The sequence below is a fragment of the Rosa rugosa genome, chromosome 3 (assembly GCF_958449725.1).
Source record: "Rosa rugosa chromosome 3, drRosRugo1.1, whole genome shotgun sequence".
In the NCBI taxonomy this organism is placed as follows: Eukaryota; Viridiplantae; Streptophyta; class Magnoliopsida; order Rosales; family Rosaceae; genus Rosa; species Rosa rugosa.
This window is the reverse complement of record NC_084822.1, coordinates 31,807,967-31,823,477: the sequence shown is the minus strand read 5'-3', so window position 1 is coordinate 31,823,477 and position 15,511 is coordinate 31,807,967. Positions and strand designations below refer to the sequence as shown.

At 36.8% G+C, this 15,511-nt stretch overlaps 2 protein-coding genes across 2 annotated transcripts; both read left to right on the top strand.

Moving 5' to 3' along the window:
- Positions 1–645: 645 nt before the first annotated feature.
- LOC133738377 (alcohol dehydrogenase-like) lies at positions 646–5,010 on the top strand. The gene is made up of 10 exons (XM_062165904.1): positions 646–805; positions 1,675–1,811; positions 2,108–2,154; positions 2,264–2,589; positions 2,690–2,772; positions 2,852–2,927; positions 3,020–3,081; positions 4,059–4,154; positions 4,245–4,406; positions 4,523–5,010. The coding sequence occupies exons 1-10, from the start codon at positions 769–771 to the stop codon at positions 4,637–4,639; spliced, it is 1,143 nt and encodes a 380-aa protein (XP_062021888.1). The 5' UTR covers positions 646–768; the 3' UTR covers positions 4,640–5,010.
- A 6,189-nt stretch (positions 5,011–11,199) lies between these two features.
- On the top strand, positions 11,200–13,596 carry LOC133737568 (protein FAR1-RELATED SEQUENCE 5-like). The gene is made up of 2 exons (XM_062165100.1): positions 11,200–13,359; positions 13,462–13,596. The coding sequence occupies exons 1-2, from the start codon at positions 11,200–11,202 to the stop codon at positions 13,594–13,596; spliced, it is 2,295 nt and encodes a 764-aa protein (XP_062021084.1).
- The last annotated feature ends 1,915 nt before the right edge of the window (positions 13,597–15,511 follow it).

The window sequence follows — 15,511 nt, the reverse complement described above, 5'->3', positions numbered from 1 at the left end:
AATTAGTACCCATCATAATAGTCTCAAACAAGATTTTATTAGGGGAAGGAACTAATTGGTGAAAGATTAACATCTTCCTAGAATATCAAATGGACCAAGAAATAAGAAGCACTTGAGCAAGAGAATCATTATTAATATGATCTAACCGAGAAATAAAAGAGTCATTCCATTGAAGAGGATTAGAAGAATGAGCCAAAGTCCAAACTTGATAAGAGAAATGACAATGCATATAAAAAGATGACCGACACTTTCTGGACAATTAGTACAAAATGGATAAGGGAGAGAAATATTATGATTGTAAGCAGATAAGCTTTCTTGTTCGTAAACGATTTCTAATCTCTAATCGTTTGTTCGCCAATTCTTGGTAGACACGCTGCTTAATTCCGATCAAGAAGCGACGTTCCCTTCCCTACCGAAAAGCCGAAGTAACAAGCATCGAAAGGAAAAAAGGCCACGTGGCAGTGGCTGGAAACAAAGGCGCCGCTGGAATAACCAAAACCTTCTCCTGTTTAACAAGTACTCGTAGTACCAAAACTGGCTTCCACAGAATCACAAAATTTCATCTTCACATTCGTATTCTCCAAGGTTGTAATTACCTCAACACGAAAATGGTATTCTAGTACATGCATACGGTTTAAGCGGTTTTTGTTGGCTCCTTTCCAACAGTCACACGTACTATATATACAGCCACTCACACGTTCCATTTCCACATGCAAAACATTCTCTGAACTCTTTACCCTCACAAACACTCACGTAAACATCTCAACCATGTCCAACACTGCTGGCAAGGTGATCAAGTGCAAAGGTAAACCTGTGAGACACTCTGATCGTTGTTTCTTGCTAAACCCTTCTGTTTGATTCTCCCGTTTGTGCTTTTGGTTTCTGATAATGGAAATTGGTTTGTCTGATTATGTTGTTTTGGTTTATCAGAAATCTGATCATGTGTTTTTGGAGGCACCCCACACCCTTTGTTGGGTTCTCTCACTTTTCTGTTCTGAGTTCTGACTTCTGATAACGATCAAAGTTCTCTTTATTGTGATTATCTTTCCTTGTGACTCCCTATTTACTTGTTAAACCCTTCTGTTAGATTCCCTAATCTGAGATCTTATGTGGTTTTTCACCCTATAATCTGTTGATGGTTTTTCCCGTTAGTGTTTTTTTGCTTATGATCATGATTACAAGTTGCTGTTTAACGACTCCACCTTATTCTTTTCTTTTTTCTTCTAAGATATTATGGGGTTTTCTGTATCTGAGAATTGGGTGTCATTCATTCTGTTCTTTGGTAATGTTTGGTGGGAATCATGATGATCACTGTGTCTTTTGGTCTAAGATTTGTACCATTTTGGGCTAAGCAGCTTCGTTTTTGTAATTTGAAGTTTTTGAATCGAACATCTGGTGGCTTGGGCTTTCTCTGGTTTTGTAACCTTTGCTTGATTAGATTTTATGAGAATAGTAATGTTGGGAGATCTCCAAAGTTGGTTAAAAACACTACTTTATTATCTGGCAATGCAGTGAAACATCTGATAAATAAATTTGTTTGTTTTCTTTTCTACAATTTGTTACCTCACTCAAATATTGTCTTGTTCTTGTAGTTAATTCCTTTTGTGAGAAGTGATAACACTGCTTTTGACCATAGAATTTTTACTAATTGTTTATGGCATACTTGGATTGTAGCTGCGGTGGCCTGGGAAGCTGGGAAGCCGCTGGTCATTGAGGAAGTGGAGGTGGCACCACCACAGAAACATGAAGTACGCTTGAAGATCCTCTTTAATGCTCTATGCCACACTGATGTATACTTCTGGGAAGCAAAGGTAAACCTTAAACTAACTAAAGCTTTGTCCATCATTGTTTGAAGTAGCACATTGAACGGAATGCTCAGTATGAGTATCAGCATAATGTTTAGTTTCATATCTTGGAATCCATCAGTGAAGTTGTTCTGTTTTTCAATTTATAATATGTCACTATTTATCAAATATTGTTGATGAATTTAATGCTTCCCCCAAATTCAAAATAAAAAAGGAAGATAAAACACCTCTGTAGATTATAGCTAGCCTTGAAGATTATAGACGTCATATGTTGGAACTGAAACAATTCTGTTGTGTCACAGGGACAAAATCCACTGTTCCCTCGGATTTTAGGTCATGAAGCTGCAGGGTATGTGTATCTTTGAATCTTGAAGCTATTTTGTAACAGGGAAATTAAACTATGCTTTTAGTTCCCTTTCATACAGTATATTTACTTTTCCTTGGGATTTTTTGTTTAGAATTGTGGAAAGCGTAGGCGAGGGTGTAACTGAACTCCGACCGGGAGACCATGTCCTCCCGGTGTTCACTGGAGAATGCAAGGAGTGCGCTCATTGTAAGTCAGAGGAAAGCAACTTGTGTGAACTCCTAAGGATTAATACCGACAGGGGTACTATGCTCAATGACGGCCGGACCCGGTTTTCCAAGGATGGAAAGCCAATTTATCACTTTGTTGGTACCTCTACATTCAGTCAATACACTGTTTCACATGTTGGTTCCGTTGTGAAGATCAACCCTGCAGCGCCTCTTGACAAAGTTTGTGTTCTTAGTTGCGGAGTTTGTACAGGTTCGGCTGAACAAACTTATCACATTTAATCCTTACAATGGAACATATGTCACTGGTTTCTGTACTTGTAGTAATGAATCGTTTTATATGTGCTCAAAAGGTTTTGGTGCGACTGTAAATGTTGCAAAGCCGAAAAAGGGTTCGTCTGTTGCCATTTTCGGATTGGGTGCTGTTGGTCTTGCTGTAAGTTATTCTTATTTCTTCTCTATTCCATTTCTTCAGCTATTTAGAACTTTTCTGATGACTTTTTGATGCAATTTAGGCTGCGGAAGGTGCAAGGGTTTCTGGGGCTTCAAGGATCATTGGAGTTGATCTGCACTCCCACCGATTTGAGGCAGGTATAGACAATGCCTACTCATGTTCAGGAAATACTCTGCTTCATAGAATGTTATAAGTATGTTGATGTACTGACTTGTCACTTTTTTGACAGCCAAGAAGTTTGGGGTGAGTGAATTTGTGAATCCAAAAGATCATAACAAACCTGTTCAGGAGGTGAGTACAGACAATTTTCTTTGTTTGTATTTCTTGCTAGTTGATTAGATAGCCCAGCATTTGCATTTGTCTCATTTCTCGGTTAGCACTACTCAGTTGTCCTTTTGCACTTCAGAATGAGTATTTTCTTATTTCATTGCACTGCACAATATAAAATATCACTCCGCTCTATAAGACCTGTTGAGGACTTGACTTGAACATTTTTAATTATATGTATGAACGGTTCAGATTGGACAGATTTGGTTCGTCTATTGATTTAATCTAGTTCGATATTTTAACGATCACCGATTTGACTGAAAATTTGCAGAGGTGATCTACATATTAGGACCTAAAAACTGAACGGTTAAGATTGCGAAATGTAATCGAAAAGTTGGTCTAATGCCCTATACCTAGAAAAGACCAAAAAAATGGATCCCTTAGTGGAAGGGCCCTATATATATATAATATAATATTTATCCAGAGTGAGGCCTCGCTATGAAATTAAAGTGCGAGGTTTAGAGTTTAGGGTCACTTTTCAGTCTCACATCCACATTTCGACCGTTCTGTTTTTAGGTACTAATGTATGGATCATCTCTGCAAAATTTCAGCCAAATTGATGATCTTTAAGGTATCTAACTCGCTTAAACCAATGGACGAACTGAATCTGTCCAACCTGAACCGTACTAGTTTTAAGGCAGTTATCAATGCCTTAATGACGATCAATTTGGCTGAAATTTTGCAGAGATGATCTATACATTAGTACCTAAAATCTGAACGATCGAGATGTGGATATGTGATCGAAAAGTGACCCTAAACTCTAAAAGAGCATTTTAATTTCAGAGCAAGGTCTCGCTCTTTATAGGATCTGATATATATATATAGACACACAGACACACTACTGTTTTACTGAATCAAATACATAATGACTCCTCAATTGGACTTAAAGTCGGTGATGATTATTGTATAACAGAGACTAACAGTTGAGTTTTGACATAAAGGTGATAGCTGAGATGACCAATGGTGGAGTTGATAGGAGTGTTGAGTGCACTGGGAGCATCGACGCTATGATCTCTGCGTTTGAATGTGTTCATGATGTAAGCATCTACTTAACGCTTCCATGTTCTTGTTGATTGGTTGCTCTTGACGTTTAACGTTGTAACTTATTTTCTTTTGCCCAAATTTAGGGTTGGGGGGTTGCTGTACTTGTTGGAGTGCCAAAGAAAGACTATGAATTCAAAACCCATCCGATGAACTTCTTGCAAGAGAGGACTCTGAAGGGTGCTTTCTATGGTAACTACAAGCCCCGCACCGATCTACCTGGTGTTGTGGAGAAGTACATGAACAAGGTAATCGCACTTTCTTTCAGCCGTCCATTCTACAACTGGCTTCATGCTAGCTCTGATGGGTTCTTAGATACGTTTCGAAAACATTAATTTGACATGGGAATTAATTTGGTCTGCAGGAGATGGAAGTGGACAAATTTATCACTCACTCTGTTTCTCTCTCTGAGATCAACAAGGCATTTGAGTACATGCTGGCAGGACAGGGAATCCGGTGCATCATCCGCATGGAGCATTAGAGCAGTTTTGCTCTACTTGTTTTTAACTTTTTATGAATCGAAAGGGTTTTTATATATACATATACATGCATGCATGTGCATGCATGTATGTATGTGTGTGTGTATGTGTGTGTGTATGTATGTGTGCATGTATGTATGTATGTATGTATGTATGTATGTATGTATGTATGTATTTGGATAAGGAATAATTTGGTTACGGAATTTCAAGACTTGTGCAAACAGACGAATTTGCCATATGTATGTATGTATTTGGACAAGGAATAATTTGGTTATGGAATTTCAAGACTTGTGCAAACAGACGAGTTTGCAATAGTTTGGATGTATTTCCTTTTAAATAATATATGGTTAATGAAATGTAGTATAATGTTCTACATGTTTCTATTATGTTCTCTCTACGATTGCACTACATATCGCATTACCATGGTACTCTTCATTGATCACAGCACTCCCAACACCCTTTACTTGTAGTCCTTTTCTGCGCGAGCAAATGCACAGCAGTCTAGAACAAATTGGTTTTAAGTAATATTTTATATGAAACATTTTATTTTCGTGTCATAAGTTAATATTTTTTTATTTATTTCTTATATTTTGATACGAAAAGACTATAAATTAGAATGAGAAGCCTCTAGGGCAACTGGAGTTTATCACATCAAACAATAAGCTAGGCTCTCGAAGCGTCACTAGGCCGAATATTGGTCCATGTTGAACCGTTTACATGATTGTGACTTAAATTGGCTAAAGCATCTGCTACTAAGTTTGCTTCTCTAAAAATGTGTATAAAAGTAATAGAGTCGAATGATGTGGCAATAACTTGGATATCTTGAATAATTGTCATAAGTTAGTAGTTTGGATTTTTAATTTCAACGAAAAGCAGAACCACAACATTTTCACCTTTTGGGTCGGAATGTCAGATATTGATGAAGGCTGGGGTTTTCTAGCCTCCATGCCCACCAAGTTTCTGATTGTTTTCCTCCTTCCAATTTTCTATTTGAAGACCCTGAAAGCTCTCTAGGTAAAGGAGGACCGCTTGTGGTGGAGATATCAGGGTCGATGAAGAAGATGGCTTCTAGTCGATTGTGGTGGTAGGATGCATTCTCTACAAAACATCCAGAGACAGGGTTAGGGTGCCCCAGAGGTACTTGTATTTAACTTGCTTTGCATGTTGTCTTATTAAAAAAATAAATAAAAAGTTCAGAGACGGTGCGTGTCATATTGGGTGACCACTAGTTATTAATGAAATTTTTTGCCTCCTCTCTAGAATAAAAGATTTGAATCAAATAAAATGAACTCGGGGGTGTGTGTGTTTGTGTGTGTGTATGTATATATATATAATTTTGAGGTATGGTAATATATATATGTATCTCTGTGTGTGTGTGTGCCTATATATAGGCAAACTTATCATTTTGGTCACTCAATTATGAATCGGTCAACATTTTAGTCACTGAACTTTTAAAAATTTCACTTTAGTTATTCATTTTAAACACTGTTTATCACTTTGGTCACTGCAGTTAACTTCATGGTTAAGTTCTTGTAAATAACTCATATTTTCAAGGCATTTTGGTCTAATTGAATACCAAATTTCTCTCTTTTTATTTTAAGATATTTTGACAAAAAAGAAAAGCTTTGAAATTTTCTCTCTTTTCTCAGAGATTCTTTTACTCTCTCAAAGGGACACTTGTGGATCATAATATATATATATATATATATATATATATATATATATATATATATTGAAAATACAAGGACAGAATGTGTTTTTTGGAAAATGGGGATTGCAATGCACGGATCAATCCTTACTGGGCAGCAGAAACGAAAATTAACAAACAGAACACCAGATTTTAGTTACGCAGTGAAAACCTCAAATATGAGATTAAAAACACTGTGGGGCTCTTACTCTTGAAAACCCAAAATAAGAATTAACTTATGATGAAGGATATGTTCTTTACAAACTTGAATAGCACTAGCTCGGCTACAATAATTAGACAAAAGCTAATACAAAGTTTGTCTTCCGTCTTGAACTCCTTCACTTGAACGATCACCAACTATCACTCTTCTTTCTTCACAGCCTCTCTGCTGATCTCAAGAGAATTTATGCATATGAAAACATGATCAAGAACACTTATACATGCATGGACCAAGTGTTTTGACTCTTGTGAAGACTCAAACTTAGACGAACAAGCAAGACTCCCAAATATTCTTGCGTTCAAGACATCTCCCTCTATCAACGTCTCTTCTTTTTATATATCCCAAGGGAGGCTGTGCAATGCACCAACAAAACAGATTTTTACCCTAATTTCACTTCAACAAGGAAACTATCTTTTGTGTTAAAGATAACCAATTAAAGACACCCAACCCTAAAATACTTAGGAAATCAATTACACAATTTTGTAAACAGAAAAATATCTTTAAATAAGGAATATTAAACCCCAAAGATACTTTCCTAGACCAATCACTAATCTACCATGTATGCATGGATGCAATTACCTGAGATTCTCTTGGATCAGCTTGGAAGATACTTCACCGTTTTGTATGGGAATGCCAATATACCAAGTTGGTCAAAACTTGTACCTACAATCTCCCCCTTTGGCATTCCTATATAAAACACATCTAATCAACGCAAACTCCCCCACAACAAGTACAGGAGGAGAGAATCACAATCCATACTTTTCCTGAAACACTTATTACACATTGGTAAAATGCATAAGATAGAATAACGTTATCACAGTCACACAACTAATTTCTCCCCCTTTTTGAATAGGAATGACAAAGATAACTTACGTAGCTGAAGCGATGTAGAAGGAGGATCACAAATAGATGGTGCACAGTAGACACTAGCCCAAGTCGAATCAATCAGAGGAAGATAGTCCAAGTATTAATACTCCCCCTAAGTGTGATCATGTGATGAGAGATGCAAGAATGAAATGCAAACACACAATGAGTGGGTTGTATCCAAATGCTAAGAATAGATTTAATTCGCATAACTTTTCCAACAAGAGCAATACCACTTAACCATAAACAAGAGTGCAACAAAATAAGTTCACACGAGTGAATTGATTTCGACAATCACAAGGTAAGATAGAGGGTGATCGAGTATTCTATACCTCTTGTGGTGAAGAGTGAACATATCTCAAGATGGGGTGTGTAATATTTGTGGAAACTTGAAAAGCAAAACTCACATACGAAACAATTTGAAGCACATAATCTTTATTCCCCTTATAACACCGTGTGGGCATGATGTTGAATTTTTTTCTTTTTGCCTTTCACACAAAGTAACATTTTTGCTCAAGAAGACTACGACCCATGTAACGAGTATTATGCTAGCAGCTCCCAAGTCAGATGACTTTAGGGTACTAGATGTAACAAGGACATCCCAAAGAGCACATCTACTTGAGTCAATAGTTTCACAATCCACCGGGGTGACCAAACCAGTCCCGTTTATAATTCCCAATCCTCATATCGTTCGTCACGACCGAGGCCTGTTTACTTTGGGAATAGCCTGGCCATGCTCCATAAATCATTCATTTTTTTTTCAAGGAGCAGCAAAAATAAGGAAATATTTCGTACAAGAGTATTGAGAACAGGCCAACCAACAAATATGACTTACCGCCACTTATAGTATGTGTGCATGTGAGGATTCAAGGTGATAGAGAATATGTTGTTCAAGCTCACAATTACAGAGTGATGCAAGGGCAAAATCAAAATGTGCTAGGCACCTCATTGCACACAGATTTAAGGAAAAGAGTACGGCCCTTGTCAATCTAAGTTCAAAATAATCTGTCAGACACTCGTGGATACAAACCACCATTTCAATCATGAATTTCCAGAAACTGAACCTAACAATGCAGAAACGTAAAGAAAATGCACCTATACTATCATGAAGACATACAACATGAATGCATGCAAAATGGATCAAGCGAAGTGAGAGTATCAATACTTAGAGCATCCACCAATGGTGCCTCTAAGTGATTCAAATTGAGTTATGTCTAATGGCCTAGTAAACGAATTAGCCAATTTTTTCGGATTAGGTGCCGTTGGTCTTGCTGTAAGTTTTATTTCTTCTCTATTCCATTTCTTCAGCTATTTAAAATTGTTCTGATGATTTTTTGTTGCAATTTAGGCTGCGGAAGGTGCAAGTGTTTTCTGGGGCTTCAAGGATCATTGGAGTTGATCTGAACTCCAACCGATTTGAGGAAGGTATCCACAGTGCCTGCTCATGTTCAAGAAATACTCTGCTTGTTATCATGTTAAAAGTACGTTCATTTACTATTTGTCATTTTTCTGACAGCCAAGAAGTTTGGGGTGAATGGATTTGTGAATCCAAGAGATCATAACAAACCTGTTCAGGAGGTCAGTAGAGACAATTTTGTTTACGTTTGTATTTCCTGCTAGTTGATAAGATAGCCCAACATTTCCGTTTGTCTCATTTCTCGGTTAGCACTTAACATTACTCAGTTATCCTTTTGTACTTCAGAATGAGTATTTTGTGATTATATTGCATCCACCGTACCTATTCTGGAATTGACTTGAAGAGTTTCAAATCTGCAATAATGTGTTTATACTACAGGTTTTACTGAATCAAAATACATAATGCTTCTAAATTGAATTTAAAGTCGTGGTGATTACGGTTTAAGAGAGGCTAACATTTGAGTTCTAACATAAAGGTGATTGCTGAGATGACCAATGGTGGAGTTGATCGGAGTGTTGAGTGCACTGGAAGCATCCAGGTTATGATATCTGCCTTTGAATGTATTCATGATGTAAGCATCAACCTCAGGTTTTCGTGTTCTTGTTGATCGGTTGTTCTTGAAGTTTAACGTTGTAATTTAATTTCTTTTTTCCAATTGTACTTGTTAGAGTGCCAAACAAAGACGATACGTTTAAAACCCATCCGGTGAACTTCTTGAATTAGAGGACTCTTAAGGATACTTTCTATGGTAACTACAAGCCCTGCACTGAACTACCTGGTGTTGTGGAGAAGTACATGAAAAAGGTAATCACACTTTCTTTCACCCCTCCATTCTAGCATCCCACTTCATGACGGTTTTGATGGGTTCTTAGATACATGTAGAAAACATTAATTTGACATGCGAATTAATTTGGTCGGCAGGAGATGGAATTGGACAAATTTATCAGTCACTCTGTATCTTTCTCTGAGATCAACAAGGCATTTGAGTACATGCTGGCAGGACAGGGAATCCAGTGCATCATCCGCATGGAGCACTAGAGCAGTTTTACTGTACGTGCTTGTTCTTATGTTAAATAAAGGAAGTTTATGTATATCACCTATGTCATATGGAAAAAGAATAATTTGGTTATGGAATTTCAAGACCTGTGCAAAGATAGGAATTTGTTATGTAGTTGGAGGTTTTCCGTTTTGAATATTATATGGTTGATGAAAAGTATATTGTTCTACATGTTATGTTGTTCTATTCTCTCTACTATTTTGCTACACATCGCGTCGACAAGGTATTCTTCATTGATCACAGCGCTCCCAACAACTTGAAGTCCTTTTCTGTGTGAGCAAATGCATACTGGACAATCCGGAACATATTGGTTTAAAGTAATAGATATGTAGGAAATAAATAAATATTTTATTTTTTTTATGGTTACCATTTTATTTTTGTTAGTAGCTTGGATTTTTAATTTCAACTAGAAGCACAACCACAACATTTTGGGTCGGATATCGAATGTTTTTTCTAACCTTTATGTCAGATAGGACAAAAATTTGAACGTTGGCTGCAGAGCCACGTGCCTGTGGAGCCCACCGTGAAAATTGGTCAGTCATTTGCTCAGGCTCATGGGGATCACTGATTGGTTGACTAAAATTTTCCTGCTGCACTGGAAGGGCCCTTATATGTTTCACACAAGGAATCGGCTTCTCTGCTAGAGTTCATTTTGCTAGGATCTGCTTGGACTTCTCTCTCAGCTCGCCACGTGTTACTGGTTCAATCCAAGGGTTATAATCCTTACAACACAGAAAAACTGAACTTCACTAACAATCTCCAAATAGTTCTTTAACGTCAAGGGTTTTTGAAGTTTCCCTCCAACAATTTTCACCTTCTGCTAGTTCCCTCCAATCAGACCTTCTCTTCCTCAGTGCTGAAACGTCTTTATTCTTCACGATCACTTTTTTGTCTCAGTCCAAATTTCATTCATCTATAGGTGCTGGTACTTTGCTTTCATCATTCAGGTATATATATCTAGCTCTATAGATTGATCTTATGGATCCTGATCTTTTCCCATTTAGCGTTTTTGGTTTTGGGTTTTGGTTCTTTGAAATCTCAGCCTTGTGTCGATGGGTTTTGGTTCTATGTATATATGTTTAGCTAAGACATGATTCAATCATTCTTATTCTCTTGATCTGACTCTATGGTTTGTGATATCAGATTCTTCTATTTTTTTTGTTTTGTTTCAGAGCTAAAAACTGAACAGAGTAGTGAAAACAGAGTAGCATATAAACCAAACTTCATAGCATGATCCATTTTTCTTTTGAATTTGATTGGAATGTTAATACAGATTTTATATGTTATAGATTGAAAATCAATGATTGAATGGAGCCTATGGATAGAGATGACTCGACTAGTCCAGATTATAAGCCAAGGAATGGTATGGAGTTTGACTCAGAAGAATTAGCATATGAGTTTTATAACATGTATGGGCGAAGAGTTGGGTTTAGTATTAGAAGACATACACATTACAAGAACAAGCATTCTGGTAAGCTCATCTCAAGAATATTTGTTTGTTCTAAAGAAGGTTTACGTACAATAGATAAGCGAGACCATTTGACTAAGAATCCTCGAGCGGAGACACGAACAAGTTGTGATGCTAAAATGATCATTAAGTTGGATAAATCAAGTGGTAGGTACAGAGTTGTTCAATATGAAGAAACTCATAGCCATGATCTTGTAATACAAGAGTGTGCTCACATGCTACCATCTCAACGAAATGTTACTTCTTCACAAGGAGCTGAGATGGAATTGGCACAAGATTCTGGAATCCCACTGAAGCTTTCATTCGAGTTAATGGGCAGAGAAGTTGGTGGAAGAGAGGCTCTTGGATTCACTAAACAAGATCAGAAAAATTATCTTCAATCTCAGAGGCAAAAGAAATTGGCATATGGAGAAGCAGGATGCTTATTAAAATACTTCCAAAATCAAGCATTAGAAAATCCCTCATTTTTCTATGCTATGCAATTGGATAGTGATGAGCAAATAACAAATATTTTTTGGGCTGATGCTAGGATGATACTTGATTATGGTTTATTTGGTGATGTTGTGAGTTTTGACACTACATACAGAACTAATGAAGCCAATCGTCCATTTGGAGTATTTGTGGGATTTAATCATCATCGTGAGACTGTAATCTTTGGGGCAGCATTGATGTATGATGAAACTTCTGATTCATTTACATGGTTATTTGAGACGTTTTTGGAGGCAATGTCTAACAAGGCTCCAAAGTCTATTTTTACTGATCAAGATGCTGCAATGGCTAAAGCTTGTGCAAATGTGATGCCTAACACATATCACTTGCTTTGCACATGGCATATAATGCAAAATGCCATTAAGAAAGCAAGTAGTATATTCAAGGGTGATGATAGGGTCACCACCTTCTTATCAAAATGTATGAATAACTATGAAGAGGAGGATGAGTTCCTACTTGTATGGGAAGCAATGCTTTCTGAATATGGTGTGCATGATAATCCTTGGTTAACTAGTATATTCCGATTAAAGGAAAAATGGGCAAAACCGTATGTCAAGTGGGCATGGACTGCTGGAATGCATAGCACCCAGTTAAGTGAGAGTTTTAATGCTAGCCTAAAACCATATGTTAAGTCAGATTATGATGTGGTTCAATTTTTCAAGCACTTTGACAGATTGCTCAATGATAAGCGGTATAAAGAGTTAGAGGCAGAGTATGCTTTGTGCTACAAGTTGCCTGCTATTGGGATATTTTCTTCAATGGTGATCAAGGCTGGAAATATTTACACTAAAGCTGCATTTGAAGAATTCCAAATTCAGTATGAGAAGGCTCTTGATTACAACTTAGTCGGATGTATTCAAGATGGTGATGACATTGTGTATAAAGTTGCCTTTAATGGTCATCCAAAAGAGAGATGTGTTAGGGTGAAGAAAGACCATTCAGTCTCTTGTAGTTGCAGGTTGTTTGAGATTGAAGGTATTTTGTGCCGCCATGCAATAAAAATCCTTACTAACTACATGAATGTGAAAGAAATTCCTGATCAGTATATTTTAAAAAGGTGGACAAGAAAAGCAAGATCTGAAAGAGTGAAAGACATGTATGGCCAAGACATCCAAGTAGATACCAACCTACAACAAACATCTTGGTACAAGTCTCTAAGTTCCATATCCACCAAGATTTCATCTCGGGCTGCTGAGAGAGAAGAGACATATCAGTTAGCTTTACATCACTTGGGGGAACTAAGCAAAGCTATTGAAGACATGTTATGTTCAAAAATGGATACATTACAACTTGGTAAGAATGACCAGATTACACCTTCCTCCACTGTGATTGAGGGTATTAAAATGGCCAACAGTAACTCGGAGAATGCAAAAGTTGTTCAAGCCAAGGGATTCAAGAAAAGGGAGAGTGCTCGAGGAAGAAAAAAAAGAATTATAGGTGATTTTGAAAAAAGTTTGGCCAAGAATCGAAAAGGGAGTCCTCTTGAGAAAGAAAAGTCATCTAGTTCTGATTCAACCAAGGTATTGAGTTTTAGTAAAAGTTCTTCTAATTCTGATTCAACCAAGCTATTGAGTTTTCTTAAAAGTTACTCATGTTTGTTTTTTCTTTTTTCATGTCCTCAGTCTGGTAATTATGGTGCGCCAATTCCAATGTTATGGATGTCACTTCAAGAATCTCAAAGTTTTAGTTACCAAGCATTACTTAACTCTCAAGATTTTCTAGATGATGGGAAAGACTCATTTTGTGGTGATGAATGATTTGAACTCAGAGTTCATTTCTTCTTCTTTTTGCCATCTGTGGTGAAGGATATCACAGAATCGTGTAGATGTTAGGCTTTGTACAACTTGGTGTCTTTTGGTACAGTTTGGGAGTTTCATATTATAATAGGATGCTTGTTTGTGGAACTGTTCAATGCTCTTTGCCTTTATAGTTTAAGCATTACCTATTTGATAATTCCTGTTCAATCTCTTGTGTTTTCATCTTTCGAATACTTTTTTTTTTTAATCACAATCTTAGTACACTACCTCAATTAGTTTTCTGCAGTTTTAGCTTTATGCAGTTTTAGTTTTCTGCAGTTTTAGCTTTCTGCAGTTTTAGTTTTCTGCAGTTTTAGGTTTCTGCAGTTTTAGTTTTCTGCAGCTTTAGCTTTCTGCAGTTTTAGCTTTGTGCAGTTTTAGCTTTGTACAGTTTTAGCTTTCTGCAGTTTTAGTTTTCTGCAGCTTTAGTTTTTTGCAGTTTTAGTTTTCTGCAGTTTTAGGTTTCTGCAGTTTTAGTTTTCTGCAGCTTTAGTTTTCTGCAGCTTTAGCTTTGTGCAGGTTTAGCTTTCTGCAGTTTTAGCTTTCTGCAGTTTAGTTTTCTGCAGTTTTAGCTTTCTGCAGTTTTAGTTTTCTGCAGTTTTATGTTTCTGCAGCTTTAACTTTCTGCAGTTTTAGTTTTCTGCAGTTTTAGTTTTCTGCAGCTTTAGGTTTCTGCAGTTTTAGTTTTCTGCAGTTTAGTTTTCTGCAGCTTTAGTTTTTTGCAATTTTGTCCATCAGTTTGCCACTTTCTGCTCAATTTGTTGTGTATGTATGGGAGTTTTGGTAACAAACTTTTGAGTTTCAATTTGATTCATATTCAGTAGCTTAACAAGGAGGCATACATGGCTGGTCATTTGCCAAAGTTAAGATAAAAAATGAAATTCTCATTCATGTAAATAATACTCTGCAGAATTTCTTCATACATAGAAACTTTTCATATTAATTCACTCCAAATTGGAGTCCTGCACAATCTTTTCATACATAGAAACTTAACAATTCACTCCAAATTGGAGTCATGGCCAAAAGTATAAGTTTACACTTTCACCAAAACCAACAGCCTTCAACAATAAAAAAGCTACTATTAGTTAACATCATCAGCTCCACTTCCATATCCTAACCAACATGTTGTGCTCTGATTTGCCAATTGCATCAACTTCTGAATTTCCATCGTGAGGACAAGTTTTTAAATACTCCTCAGGAACAATCCCAGCGTGTTCAGAAGGATCTAGCAATAGCTGATGTCAAGTTCCTTAATCATGGTGCACCGAAACTCTATGTCAGCGATGGATGCATCAGTCACATTCGGGCAGCACTTGATCGAAAGAACCTCAAGGTTTGGGCACCTAGAAAAATACAATTACAAGCACATATCACATTCGCATATATCTAACTCCAATTACCCACAACAGTCCATGAAAAGTTGAACGTAACAAACAACATTTGAAATGTACCAATGAAGAAAAACATAAACTACTCACTTCCAAGCCTCAAAGATCTAATTTTTTCAAACAAAAACTAAATATATAAACCTTTCAGCTCACCATACATCAATCAAGAACAAAAATTCATGCCCAAAAACAAGTTTTAATAATCACCCTGCTAATCCCCACACCACACCACGACAATAAAAACCCACAACGTACCAAAACCTTCCCACTTTTGAATTCCTCATTCCATTTCCACAAAAATCCAAACTTCCATAGAAAATCCAAACCAAAACCAAAATGAATCAAACACGAATAAATAAATGCAAGATACCATTAGCTTCATAGCTTTTTTTTTTTAACTCCAAATTCACCAAATGATTAATGAAGCTCCGGTCAATCTACATTGCATAGCTACAACTTAACATACTCCAAATTCACCGAATGATCAA